Genomic DNA, 15,697 nt, shown 5'->3' with positions numbered 1-15,697 from the left:
TGAAAAATCAGATAAGGAGAATCACATTATAAGGCAGATAGCTCAGAGACTCTACGAGCTGAGGAAATAGCTACCAAAAACAGAACTTTCCAAGATAAAAGTTTGATATCTATGGAATGAAGAGGTTCAAACGTAACTCCTTGAAGAACCTTAAGAACCAAATTTAAGCTCCATGGTGGAGCAACAGGTTTAAACACAGGCTTGATTCTAACTAAAGCCTGACAAAATGCCTGAATGTCTGGAACATCTGCCAGACGCTTGTGCAAAAGAATAGACAGAGCAGAAATCTGTCCCTTTAAGGAACTAGCTAAAAATCCTTTTTCCAAACCTTCTTGGAGAAAAGATAATATCCTGGGAATCCTGACCTTACTCCATGAGTAACCCTTGGATTCACACCAATAAAGATATTTATGCCATATCCTATGTTAAATTTTCCTGGTGACAGGCTTTCGTGCCTGTATTAAGGTATCAATAACTGACTCGGAGAAGCCACGCTTTGATAAAATCAAGCGTTCAATCTCCACGCAGTCAGCCTCAGAGAAATTAGATTTGGATGGTTGAAAGGACCCTGAAGTAGAAGGTCCTGTCTCAGAGGCAGAGACCATGGTGGAAAGGATGACATGTCCACTAGATCTGCATACCAGGTCCTGCTTGGCCACGCAGGTGCTATCAGAATCACCGATGCTCTCTCCTGCTTGATCTTGGTAATCAGTCGAGGGAGCAGAGGAAACGGTGGAAACACATAAGCCAGGTTGAAAGACCAGGGCACTGCTAGAGCATCTATCAGTGTCGCCTTGGGATCCCTGGACCTGGATCCGTAACACAGAAGCTTGGCATTCTGGCGAGATGCCATGAGATCCAGTTCTGGTTTGCCTCAACGATGAATCAGTTGTGCAAAAACCTCTGGATGGAGTTCCCACTCTCCCGGATGAAAAGTCTGACGACTTAGAAAATCCACCTCCCAGTTCTCTACAACTGGGATATGGATAGCTGATAGGTGGCAAGAGTGAATCTCTGCCCAGCGAATTATTTTTGAAACTTCTAACATCGCTAGGGAACTTCTTGTTCCCCCTTGATGGTTGATGTAAGCTAGTCGTGATGTTGTCCGACTGAAATCTGATGTACCTCAGAGTTGCTAACTAAGGCCAAGCCTGAAGAGCATTGAATATCGCTCTTAGTTCCAGAATATTTATTGGAAGGAGAGACTCCTCCTGAGTCCACGATCCCTGAGCCTTCAGGGAATTCCAGACTGCACCCCAACCTAGAAGGCTGGCATCTGTTGTTACAATTGTCCAATCTGGCCTGCGAAAGGTCATACCTTTGGACAGATGGACCCGAGATAGCTACCAGAGAAGAGAATCCCTGGTCTCTTGGTCCAGATTCAGTTGAGGGGACAAATCTGTGTAATCCCCGTTCCACTGACTGAGCATGCATAGTTGCAGCGGTCTGAGATGTAAGCGTGCAAATGGCACTATGTCCATTGCCGCTACCATTAAGCCGATTACTTCCATACACTGAGCCACCGAAGGGCGCGGAATGGAATGAAGAACCCGGCAGGAATTTAGAAGCTTTGATAACCTGGACTCCGTCAGGTAAATTTTCATTTCTACAGAATCTATCAGAGTCCCTAGAAAGGAAACTCTTGTGAGTGGGGATAGAGAACTCTTTTCCTCGTTCACTTTCCACCCATGCGACCTCAGAAATGACAGTACTACATCCGTATGAGACTTGGCAATTTGGAAGTTTGACGCCTGTATCAGGATGTCGTCTAAATAAGGGGCTACTGCTATGCCCCGCGGCCTTAGGACCGCCAGAAGCGACCCTAGAACCTTTGTAAATATTCTTGGGGCTGTAGCTAATCCAAAGGGAAGAGCTACAAACTGGTAATGCCTGTCTAGAAAGGCAAACCTGAGAAACCGATGATGATCTTTGTGTATCGGAATGTGAAGATAAGCATTCTTTAGATCCACTGTAGTCATATATTGACCCTCCTGGATCACTGGTAGGATGGTACGAATAGTTTCCATCTTGAATGATGGAACTTTGAGGAATTTGTTTAAGATCTTTAGATCCAAAATTGGTCTGAAGGTTCCCTCTTTTTTGGGAACCACAGACAGATTTGAGTAAAAACCCTGTCCCTGTTCCTCCTTTGGAACTGGATGGATCACTCCCATAACTAGGAGGTCTCGAACACAGTGTAAGAATGCCTCTCTCTTTATCTGGTTTGCAGATAATTGTGAAAGGTGAAATCTCCCTTTTGGGGGGGAAGCTTTGAAGTCCAGGAGATATCCCTGGGATATAATTTCCAACGCCCAGGGATCCTGAACATCTCTTGCCCACGCCTGGGCGAAGAGTGAAAGTCTGTCCCCTACTAGATCCGTTACCGGAAAGGGGGGCCGTTCCTTCATGCTGTCTTAGAGGCAGCAGCAGGCTTTTTGGCCTGCTTACTTTTTTTTCCAGGTCTGGATTGGTCTCCAGACCGTCTTGGATTGAGCAAAAGTTCCCTCTTCTTTAGCATTAGAGGAAGTTGATGCCGCACCTGCCTTGAAGTTTCGAAAGGCACAAAAATTAGACTGTTTGGCCCTAGATTTGGACCTGTCCTGAGGAAGGGCATGTGTAATCCCCGTTCCACTGACTGAGCATGCATAGTTGCAGCGGTCTGAGATGTAAGCGTGCAAACGGCACTATGTCCATTGCTGCTACCAATCCCTTCAAGGGCATGACCTTTTCCTCCAGTGATATCAGCAATAATCTCCTTCAAACCAGGCCCGAATAGGGTCTGCCCCTTGAAGGGAATGTTAAGTAGCTTAGATTTTGAAGTCACGTCAGCTGACCATGATCTAAGCCATAGCGCTCTGCGCGCCTGTATAGCAAAACCAGAATTCTTAGCCATTAGTTTAGTCAAATGAAAAATGGCATCAGAATAAAAGAATTGGCTAGCTTAAGTGCTCTAAGTTTGCCAAGTATGTCATCCAATGGAGTCGCTACCTGTAAAGCCTCTTCCAGAGACTCAAACCAGTACGCCGCAGCAGCAGTGACAGGGGCAATGCATGCAAGGGGCTGTAGGATAAAACCTTGTTGAATAAATATTTTCTTAAGGTAACCTCTAATTTTTTATCCATTGGATCTAAAAAAAAAAGCACAACTGTCCTCGACAGGGATAGTAGTACGCTTTACTAGAGTAGAAACTGCTCCCTCCTTATTAATAATTTCTGTAAACCTTATAGGTATTTGGAAAAACATCAGTACACACCGGCACTGCAAAGTATTTATCCAGTCTACACAATTTCTCTGGCACTGCAATGGTATCACAGTCATTCAGAGCAGCTAAAACCTCCCTAAGCAACACGCGGAGGTGTTCAAGCTTAAATTTAAATGTAGAAATATTAGAATCAGGTATCTTTCCTGAGTCATTAACATCACCCACTGACTGAAGCTCTCTTTCCTCAGCTTCTGCATATTGTGAGGCAGTATCAGACATGGTTCATAAAGCGTCAGTATGCTCTGCATTTTGTCTCACCCCAGAGCTATCTCGCTTACCTTTAAGTTCAGGTAGTCTGGCTAATACCGCTGACAGTGTATTATCCATGACTGCCGCCATGTCTTGTAAAGTAAACGCTATGGGCGCCCTAGATGTACTTGGCGCCATTTGAGCGTGAGTCCCTTAAGCGGGAGTCAAAGGGTCTGACACGAGGGGAAAGTTAGTCGAGGCCCCAATAAAGTTTTATCACCAAAGCATATATACAAACGATTAAACATGCCAGCAAACGTTTTATATTGCAATATCATAAGGGTATTACCCCTGGGAGTAAGCATGATACCAGTCGTTATTAAATCACTGTATTCAGGCTTAACTTACATTAATCCGGTATCAGCAGCATTTTCTAGTGTTTTCCATCTCTAGAAAAAATTATAACTGCACATACCTGATAGCAGAATAAACTGCACGCCATTCTCTCGCTGAAGTTTTACCTCATCTGTGTAATCCCCTCAGACATATGTGAGAACAGCAATAGATCTTAGTTACAACCTGCTAAGATCATAGAAACCTCAGGCAGATTCTTCTTCTATTTACTGCCTGAGATAAAATAGCACAACTCCGGTACTATTTAAAAATAACAAACTTTTGATTGAAGAAAATAAACTAGCTATATTTAACCACTCTCTCCTACAACGTCCTAGCTTGTTGAGAGTTGCAAGAGAATGACTGGCTATGACAGTTAAGGGAGGAGCTATATTACAGCTCTGCTGTGGGTGTCCTCTTGCAACTTCCTGTTGGGAATGAGAATATCCCACAAGTAATGGATGATCCGTGGACTGGATACACCTTACAAGAGAAATAGCTACAATATAATTATTCATTATATTGTAGCTATATTAGGGTTTATTTTACAGGTAAGTATTTAGCTTTAAAAAGGAATACTTTAGTTAATAAGATTTAATTTATTTCGTTAGATTAAAATTATATTTAACTTAGGGGGGGTGTTAGGGTTAAGGTTAGACTTAGCTTTAGGGGTTAATACATTTATTAGAGTAGCGGCGAGGTCCGGTCGGCAGATTAGGGGTTAATACTTGAAGTTAGGTGTCGCCGATGTTAGGGAGGGCAGATTAGGGGTTAAAACTATTTATTATAGGGTTTTTGAGGCGGGTGTGTGGCTGTTTAGGGGTTAATACATTTATTATAGTGGCGGCGAGGTCCGGTCGGCAGATTAGGGGTTAATAAGTGTATGTAAGGTAGCGGCGACATGGGGGGGGCAGATTAGGGGTTAATAAATATAATATAGGTGTCGGCGATGTTGTGGGCAGCAGATTAGGGGTACATAGGTATAATGTAGGTTCCGGCGGTGTCCGGAGCGGCAGATTAGGGGTTAATAATAAAATGCAGGGGTCAGCGATAGCGGGGGTGGCAGATTAGAGGTTAATAAGTGTAAGATTAGGGGTGTTTAGACTCGGGGTACATGTTAGGGTGTTAGGTGCAGACTTAGAAAGTGTTTCCCCATAGGAAACAATGGGGCTGCGTTGGGAGCTTAACGCTGCTTTTTTGCAGGTGTTAGTTTTTTTTTAATCTCAAACTGCCCCATTGTTTCCTATGGGGGAATCGTTCACAAGCACGTTTTTCCAGCTAGCCGCTACCGTAAGCAACGCTGGTATTGAGAGTTGAAGTGGCGGTAAATATGCCTCTACGCTCCCTTTTTGGAGCCTAACGCAGCCCTTCAGAGAACTCTCAATACCAGCGTTATTTAAAAGGTGCAGGGGGGAATGTTATTTTATGCAACTTTCTAATTTACTCCTATAATGAATTTTTCTTCGTTCTCTTGGTATCTTTATTTTTAAAAGCAGGAATGTAAGCTCACGAGCCGGCCCATCTTTGGTTCAGCACCTGGGTAGCACTTGCTGATTAGCCACCAATAAGCAAGCGCTATCCAGGGTGCTGAACCAAAAATTGTCAGGCTCGTAAGCTTACATTCCTGCTTTTTCAAATAAAAATACCAAGAGAACAGAAAAAAAATGATAATAGGAGAAAATTAGAAAGTTGCTTAAAATTGCATGCTCTATCTGAATTATGAAAGCAAAATTTTTTGTTCAGTATCTCTTTAAGCATAAACAAACACAATTTTCAGAGCTAATTTCCAGCAAATGCAGATAAAAGAAATAATGTAAGTACATAGCACGGTTGTTAAATTTTCCTTAATTGAACATTTCATGGGTGATTATATTTTGCTTCTAATGTCCCTTTAATCATAGATTCCTGAAAAACATGCTTGCTGCTCTAGACCTTAGCATTACTTTGCAGTCTGTATTCACCTACAAGGAAACAGACAATAAAAGTCAGTACAGATATTTCCAAGAAAGCGTAAGAGGAAGGTCAGATGCAGAAAGCATATGGGAAAAGTCATCAACACTGTGTGTGTACAGATGCTTGTTGCTTTGAGAATTAAAATCCTTGAACATTTTGCATTAATGTCAAGGACTAATATGTAATTGGTGATTGTTAATATGAAATGGTAGACTGAAAATCATTACTGAGATATAACTACTGTATACCAGTGCATTATTTATCTAGACAGAAGAAATAAAAGACACACATAAAGTTGCGCTTTATATGAAAGATAACTCTATACATATCAGTCTATGGAAAATGAAGAAAATGATATATTTTCTTATTAATTTAAAAAAAAAAAACATCTAGGTGACAATGAAAGATGATGTTTTCCTTATGGGTCAATATAATCCATCAGCTGTGGCCCAGAAGTCACAGCTTCTAGACAAGCTAAGAGGGGGAAACTCCTTTGGTACAAAATGAGCTGATTCCCCAACCAAAAAATGATTTAGATTGTTTTTCTGTTTTTATTTTGGTCTGTGCAGTGACCAAGTGAGCGTGCACATCCAGAGAAACTGATTAGGTGCTGGATAAGATGATAATTTAATAACAAAAGTGCTGGGTTATTCCAAAATGATAAAGAGGCAAATTTTATTTAACAAATGCAAGATGAAAAGCTGCAAAATAGAAGTCCACTTGTACACTATTTATTAGACAAACACTGGCCTAATGACTTGCCTGTACCTGACCACTGGCCCGATAACCTGCTTGTACCTGACCAATGGTCTGATAACCTGCTTGTACCTGATCACTGGCCTTATAACCTGCCTGTACCTGACCAATAGCCTGATAACCTGCCTATACCTGACCACTGGCCTTATAACCTGCCTATACCTGACCACTGGCCTTATAACCTGCCTGTACCTGACCAATGGCTTGATAACCTGCTTGTACCTGACCACTGGTCTGATAACCTGCCTGTACCTGACCAATGGCCTGATAACCTGCCTGTACCTGACCACTGGCCGTATAGCCTGCCTATACCTGACCAATGGCCTGATAACCTGCCTGTACCTGACCACTGGCCTTATAACCTGTCTGTACCTGACCAATGGCCTGATAACCTGCATGTACCTGACCACTGGTCTTATAACCTGCCTGTACCTGACCAATGGCCTGATAACCTGCCTGTACCTGCCCACTGGTCTGATAACCTGCCTGTACCTGACCACTCTCCTGATAACCTGCCTGTACCTGACCACTGGCCTGATAACCTGCTTGTACCTGACCATTGGTCTGATAACCTGCCTGTACCTGACCACTGGTCTTATAACCTGCCTGTACCTGACCACTGGTCTGATAACCTGCCTGTACCTGACCAATGGCCTGATAACCTGCCTGTACCTGCCCACTGGCCTTATAGCCTGCCTGTACCTGCCCACTGGTCTTATAACCTGCCTGTACCTGACCACTGGTCTTATAAACTGCCTGTACCCGGACCACTGGCCTGATAACCTGCCTGTACCTGACTACTGGTCTTATAAACTGCCTGTACCTGACCACTGGTCTTATAACCTGCCTGTACCTGACCACTGGTCTTATAAACTGCCTGTACCTGACCACTGGTCTTATAACCTGCCTGTACCTGTCCACTGGCCTGATAATCTGCCTGTACCTAACCACTGGCCTGATAACCTGCCTGTACCTGACCACTGGCCTGATAACCTGCATATACCTGACCACTGGTCTTATAGCCGGTCTGTACCTGACCAATGGCCTGATAACCTGTCTGTGCCTGACCAATGGCCTGATAACCTGCCTGTACCTGACCACTGGTCTTATAACCTGCTTGTACCTGACCAATGGCCTGATAACCTGCCTGTACCTGCCCACTGGTCTGATAACCTGCCTGTACCTGACCACTGGCCTTATAACCTGCTTGTACCTGACCAATGGCCTGATAACCTGCCTGTACCTGCCCACTGGTCTGATAACCTGCCTGTACCTGACCACTGGCCTGATAACCTGCCTGTACCTGGCCACTGGCCTGATAACCTGCTTGTGCCTGACCACTGGTCTGATAGCCTGCCTGTACCTGACCACTGGTCTTTTTAACCTGCCTGTACCTGACCACTGGTCTGATAACCTGCCTGTACCTGACCAATGGCCTGATAACCTGCCTGTACCTGCCCACTGGCCTTATAGCCTGCCTGTACCTGCCCACTGGTCTTATAACCTGCCTGTACCTGACCACTGATCTTATAACCTGCCTGTACCTAACCACTGGCCTGATAACCTGCCTGTACCTGACTACTGGTCTTATAAACTGCCTGTACCCGACCACTGGCCTTATAACCTGCCTGTACCTGACCACTGGTCTTATAAACTGCCTGTACCTGACCACTGGTCTTATAACCTGCCTGTACCTGACCACTGGTCTTATAAACTGCCTGTACCTGACCACTGGTCTTATAACCTGCCTGTACCTGACCATTGGTCTTATAACCTGCCTGTACCTAACCATTGTCCTGATAACCTGCTTGTACCTGACCACTGGTCTTATAAACTGCCTGCACCTGACCACTGGTCTTATAACCTGCCTGTACCTGACCACTGGCCTGATAACCTGCTTGTACCTGACCACTGGTCTTATAACCTGCCTGTACATGACCACTGGTCTTATAACCTGCCTGTACCTGACCACTGGTCTTATAAACTGCCTGTACTTAAACCACTGGCCTGATAACCTGCCTGTACCTGACCACTGGTTTTATAACCTGCCTGTACCTGACCACTGGTCTTATAAACTGCCTGTACCTGACCACTGGCCTGATAACCTGCCTTTACCTGACCACTGGTCTTATAACCTGCCTGTACCTGCCCACTGGTCTTATAACCTGCCTGCACCTGACCATTGGTCTTATAAACTGCCTGTACCTGACCACTGGTCTTATAACCTGCCTGTACCTAACCACTGGCCTGATAACCTGCCTGTACCTGACCAATGGCCTGATAACCTGCCTGTACCTGACCACTGGTCTGATAACCTGCCTGTACCTGACCAATGGCCTGATAACTTGTTTTTACCTGACCACTGGCCTGATGACCTGCATGTACCTGACCACTGGCCTGATGACCTGCATGTACCTGACCATTGGTCTTATAACATGCATGTACCTGACCACTGGTGTTATAAACTGCCTGTACCTGACCACTGGCCTGATAACCTGTCTTTACCTGACCACTGGTCTTATAACCTGCCTGTACCTGCCCACTGGTCTTATAACCTGCCTGTACCTAACCACTGGCCTGATAACCTGCCTGTACCTGACCAATGGCCTGATAACCTGCCTTTACCTGATCACTGGTCTTATAACCTGCCTGTACCTAACCACTGGCCTGATAACCTGCCCGTACCTGACCACTGGCCTGATGACCTGCATGTACCTGACCATTGGTCTTATAACATGCATGTACCTGACCAATGGCCTGATAACCTGCCCGTACCTGACCACTGGTCTTATAACCTGCCTGTACCTGACCACTGGCCTGATAACCTGCCTGTACCTGACCAATGGTCTTATAACCTGCCTGTACCTGACCAATGGCCTGATAACCTCCCTGTACCTAACCACTGGCCTGATAACCTGCCTGTACCTGACCACTAGCCTGATAACCTGCCTGTACCTGACCACTGATCTGATAACCTGCCTGTACCTGACCAATGGCCTGATAACCTGCCTGTACCTGACCAATAGCCTGATAACCTGCCTGTACCTAACCAATGGGCTGAAAACCTGCCTTTACCTGACCACTGGCCTGATGACCTGCATGTACCTGACCATTGGTCTTATAGCCGGCCTGTACCTGACCAATGGCCTGATAACCTGTCTGTACCTGACCAATGGCCTGATGACCTGCATGTACCTGACCATTGGTCTTATAACATGCTTGTACCTGACCACTGGCCTGATAACACCAAATAAAGGCATTATGTTCAAACTTAATGCTTAACACATAATTCACATGCAAAAATCCATGTACACTTTAATGAAGAACTGTGTAGAAAAGCACATTGCAAATGTTTTTTAGATGGAATATAGTCTACACCAGTTAGAAATTAAACTCAATGCAACACTGCAACATACAAATATACGTGGTCTTGACTTTGGACTCTATGATCTTGAAATGTCCTTCTGGGAACTGCCCCACTGCTTCTATACCTTGGATTACAATGAGAGATTTGATAATACTTTTATTAATAAAAAATATTATTATTTTTAAATTCTTACTTTAATGACGTGTTCTCAGAAATTTCAAAAGATACCAAACGCCCTCCAGAGGATGAGTTGGAACTGGCATTTCCACAAGCAACATCTGGTATTATCTGTAACAAAAAAAAAATCTAGTTAAATCTTTCAAGAAGAGCTACAGGTTGTAATAGATACAGGTTGTAATTTTGTTTATAGCGCTGCGGAATCTGCTGGCGCTCTACAAATAACTGATACTAATAATAGAGGGAAAGTTAGCACACAGATTAGATGAGCAACATTCAGAACAGACTGTTTGGGCTTTGTAGTGTTTGTGTTGGACAAACAGGTCAATGATAGGTAGGTTAGGTTGACTACATTAACAGAAAAATCAGATAAATTATTGGTCTGTTCAAATGATTGGTTTTAAAGCATTTATTGCCATCCTGATTTTTCCATTAGTTTGATGACCTATGTCTAATGAAATAGATGTATGAGCAGAATTACCAGTGTGGAAATTACATAAAAGGCTAATACAAAATATAGCACATCCCATAATCCTCACTGGCAAAATGTCTTACAAGAATTGAGACATAAAATAAATTTTAATCTGACTAAATCTCTGAAGCCTTAATTTGAATTTATTCAAAGTACAATGGTAACTATTGCTTAGAAATTAATTGCATTTATTTAAAAGAACATCAATACTAAATTGTTACTTATAAATAAACATGATCAAGAACTGGGCCAGGGATGGACATCCCTGTTATATTGGGAACAAAAGATGGTCCTGGGATGGACACCCCTGCTATAAAGGGAACAAGAGCTGTGTCTTGGTTGGACATCTCTGCTATATTGAAAACAAGAGTTGAACCTAGGATGTACACCCTTGCTGTAATGGGGAAAATAGCTGGGTCTGGGTTGGACACCTCTGCTATAATAGGAACAAGAGCTGAGCCTGGGTAGACCCTCCCTGCTATAATTGAAACAGGAACTGAGTCTGGGTAAAACATCCCTGTTATGACAACAAGGGCTTTGCCTGGGTTGGACATCTCTGCTATAATTGGAACAAGTGTCTGATTTTCCTGCTTTCTCAGACCCTTTCACTGGGTGTCCCAGCCTAAACTCATCAATAGTGCAAAACTGGGAGCTTCTACATAAGTTTTTAAAATGTCTTAAACTTGATATTTAGTTGAGTATCTGTGCATATTCTTCTTTATAGTAGTGTCCATTATATGCAGTTATATGAAAATTGGCTTTACACTGTCCCTTTAAGCCTGAATTGACTAAATGAAGAATTGATATACAGCCCATTTTTATAATTCCCACCTGGCCCCTTTATATCCATTGGTCTTCTATTTTGATCATTACAATATCTTCTATTTTTGCTTTTTTTTAAAGGATTACTTAGTAATAGGATCAAAATAATTTCATGCATTAATAAATTGAAAAGTTTTATTTTGATAATGATTTCTCCGTAATAGCCATGGTTACCGTTGCTATTCTTATTATTGTTAATTTTTTAATATTGTTACTATCAAAATGTATGGGTTCATATGTTGTTACAAATGTATGAGAAAGGAGTCTGTTATTAAGAAACAAACTAATATTCATTCAGGGAGGATGACACACAAGAATCCCTATAAAATCTTAAAGGAAAATAGTACATACATAAGCCCTGGCAAAGTCTTACGGCTAGATTACGAGTCTTGCATTAGCCTTAAAAAGCAGCGTTGAGGGGTCCCAACGCTGCTTTTTAACGCCCGCTGGTATTACAAGTCTGGCAGGTACAGGTGTACCGCTCACTTTTTTTCCGCGATTTTCGCATACCGCAAATCCCCTTACGTCAATTGCGTATCCTATCTTTTTAATGGGATTTTCCTAACGCCGGTATTACGATTGCTGGAAAAAGTGAGCGGTAGACCCTCTCCTTTCAGACTCCTACCGCATTTAAAAGTCAGTAGTTAAGAGTTTTATGGGCTAACGCCGTAACATAAAACTCTTAACTAAAGTGCTACAAAGTACACTAACACCCATAAACTACCTATTAACCCCTAAACCGAGCCCCCCCCCCCACATCGCAAACACTTAATTAAAAATTTTAACCCCTAATCTGCCGACCGGACATCGCCGCCACTGTAATAAACCCCTAAACCGCTGCACTCCCGCCTCGCGAACACTAGTTAAATTTTATTAACCCCTAATCTGCCGTCCCTAACATCGCCGACACCTATCTACATTTATTAACCCCTAATCTGCCGCCCCCAACGTCGCTGCTACTATATTAAATTTATTAACCCCTAAACCTAAGTCTAAACCCCCCCCCAACTTAAATATAATTTAAATAAAACGAAAAAAAATTACTTCAATTAAATAAATTAATCCTATTTAAAACTAAATACTTACCGATAAAATAGACCATAAGATAGCTACAATATAACTAATAAGTAATGTCTGATACAATAATATACCGGAGTCCTGCACAAAGAAGGTAACAAGAGCTGTAGTTAGGTAGTAGATATCAGAGGAGCTAATGTGAGGGCTTGTTTATATATGCACAGTTTTATGGTTTGTGGTATATGTGTGTGGAGGATAAATGCACAAATACCAGTCCTAGCATACAGAGTGAAAGAAAACCAAAAATCACTTGAAGCTGTGAAAAAAACGTTTGGAATGGTATAAACCTTCATAAAACACGTTTCTGCTTGTGATACATATAAATGCAAAGTCCTTGTATGCTGTGCTGATTGCACAAAGTAAATAATGAGGTGTAACAAAAATGATGGTGTGTATATAGAGACCAAATGGTAGCAGCACCTGGGGAAAATAACAATCACTCCACGCTGACCAGGCAGCAGTACAGAGCAAACTTTGTGTTATTAATAATAAACACCCCCTAAGGTGAGAACAGTACTGCTCGCTCTATTAGCACCAACCGCTAGCTCATACACACCGCTGAAACTGACCGGCAGATCATGTAAATAAATAAGTAACACCATTCACAGTTCCGTTAGTCCTATTAGTACTCACAATTGAGCATGATATTGTCGACGTTGGACTTAGAGACAGCTGTTACACTCTGCTTTCACAGACAGACAAAATTTGGAAGAAATGGCACAGTCATATTTCTGTGAATACTCATAATCGAGCGTGATCCTTCTTGTGCCAAAGATAATCTGCTGCAGCTTGCGGCCAGCGGTCCCGGCGTCCTCACTGATCCTCCTTACCACACACTCACTCTGTTCGGCCCCAAAGCTCCTCCTTCCAGTATCCGGTATTAGCAGCTCCCTTGTCAACTACCTTCAGGGTATACAGGAACTTAGTGCACTGAAGTGGAGTCCCAGAAATCCACAATATGAATGAAGAAAAAAAGATTTGTTCCAAAACCCAATGGCAAATAAATCCGTGATGCTGACATTCAGGTTGTATAAAAGACTTAGGCCTAGATTTAGAGTTGGCCGGTAGCCGTGAAAACCAGCGTTAGAGGCTCCTAACGCTGGTTTTGGGCTACCGCCAGTATTTGGAGTCAGTCAGGAAAGGGTCTAACGCTCACTTTCCAGCCGTGACTTTTCCATACCGCAGATCCCCTTACGTCATTTGCGTATCCAATCTTTTCAATGGGATATTCCTAACGCCGGTATTTAGAGTCGTGGCTGAAGTGAGCGTTAGAAATCTAACGACAAAACTCCAGCCGCAGAAAAAAGTCAGTAGTTAAGAGCTTTCTGGGCTAACGCCGGTTTATAAAGCTCTTAACTACTGTGCTCTAAAGTACACTAACACCCATAAACTACCTATGTACCCCTAAACCAAGGTCCCCCCACATCGCCGCCACTATATTTAAATTTTGTAACCCCTAATCTTCCGCTCCGTACACTGCCGCCAACTACGTTATCCCTATGTACCCCTAATCTGCTGCCCCTAACACCGCCGACACCTACATAATATTTATTAACCCCTAATCTGCCGCCCCCGCTATCGCTGACCCCTGCATATTATTATTAACCCCTAATCTGCCGCTCCGTACACCACCGCCACCTACATTATAGCTATGTACCCCTAATCTGCTGTCCCTAACACCGCCGACCCCTATATTATATTTATTAACCCCTAATCTGCCCCCCTCCACCTGCCTACACTTATTAACCCCTAATCTGCTGAGCGGACCGCACCGCTACTATAATAAAGTTATTAACCCCTAATCCGCCTCACCCCCGCCTCAATAACCCTATAATAAATAGTATTAACCCCTAATCTGCCCTCCCTAACATCGCCGACACCTAACTTCAATTATTAACCCCTAATCTGCCGACCTAATCTCGCCGCTACTGTAATAAATGTATTAACCCCTAAAGCTAAGTCTAACCCTAACACTAACACCCCCTAAGCTAAATATAATTTAAATCTAACTAAATAAATTAACTCTTATTAAATAAATTATTCCTATTTAAAGCTAAATACTTACCTGTAAAATAAACCTTAATTAATTATTTAAAAGACATGGGGTAAATACCCCTACCGTTAAACACAAACCACTACCAAACATCAGTGAAACTAAAAACAAGCCAACAGTCACTTCTCTGTTTCCTGGCCGATAGCAGGAAACGTCGGCATCAGGTGGCTGAAGTGACTGAGCGGCAAGATTAAAATATATAGAGCAAACGCGTTTCGGCTACGACCTAGCCTTTCTCAATGCTATATTTTTTCGCTGACAGTTAGTAAACCCGAGGCTACCGGCATGCCCAACAAAATTTAATATATGTGGAATAATGAATCCAATCTGATTAGGATTCAGACTAAATATCATGTTTATATGATTGGGACAGGTCATACATATATATTTATTAAAGCGTTAGTGTAATCAACATGAATTGTCTAATATTCTAGCACCATTTAAATAGGCATTTCTCTTGGGATCCATAATAATCCAGTACGTAACAAAACACAATGACAATAAAGATAGAAGTTTTGTTAGATACTTATGTGAAAATCCTTAATCACAATAGTACAGTGTTCTTTGTGCAGTGTCAAGCGTATATTAGTTTGATATATGGTTATAAATAATATTAGTGCGGTGAAAGTTTCATGACGTTATAACACTATTGAGTATTGGTATATGGGTAGTCGATATATTTGAACCGATCGAATGCAATATCTTATAACTTTATGGTATTCACGTTTTGAAGAGTCTCCGATTGGATAGGATATTTATCCGTTCAATTTGTAAATATATATTTTAACATAGCAGTTGTCTTATAAGGGATTCTCTCTACATGCTACCTGTGGATTAATGCTCATGCGCGACACATCAATTGCACTTCTCAGCCACACAGCCCAATCCGGTTAGTAGGCGTCTTCCACCCAGCGTAACCATTGGATATTAAGAAGGCGTCTTCCTGGAAACCCATGCAATTGGCCAACTGTTGGTTTGTAAATGTGTATAAAAGTCCGCGCATCCGGTAGCCTCGGGTTTACTAACTGTCAGCGAAAAAATATAGCATTGAGAAAGGCTAGGTCGTAGCCGAAACGCGTTTGCTCTATATATTTTAATCTTGCCGCTCAGTCACTTCAGCCACCTGATGCCGACGTTTCCTGCTATCGGCCAGGAAACAGAGAAGTGACTGTTGGC

The 15,697-nt window shown here is 42.7% G+C and overlaps 1 protein-coding gene across 1 annotated transcript in view; it reads right to left on the bottom strand.

Moving 5' to 3' along the window:
* The window catches only part of DNER (delta/notch like EGF repeat containing), a 556,690-nt gene that overhangs the window by 309,714 nt on the left and 231,279 nt on the right, over nt 1-15,697 (bottom strand). Inside the window, exon 3 of the mRNA XM_053709836.1 lies at nt 10,114-10,208. Coding sequence (XP_053565811.1) covers nt 10,114-10,208 — 95 coding nt within the window. The remainder of the gene's footprint in view (nt 1-10,113; nt 10,209-15,697) is intronic.

This window comes from Bombina bombina, chromosome 4 (genome assembly GCF_027579735.1).
Source record: "Bombina bombina isolate aBomBom1 chromosome 4, aBomBom1.pri, whole genome shotgun sequence".
Taxonomy (NCBI): domain Eukaryota; kingdom Metazoa; phylum Chordata; class Amphibia; order Anura; family Bombinatoridae; genus Bombina; species Bombina bombina.
This window is presented reverse-complemented; position numbering and strand designations above follow the sequence as displayed.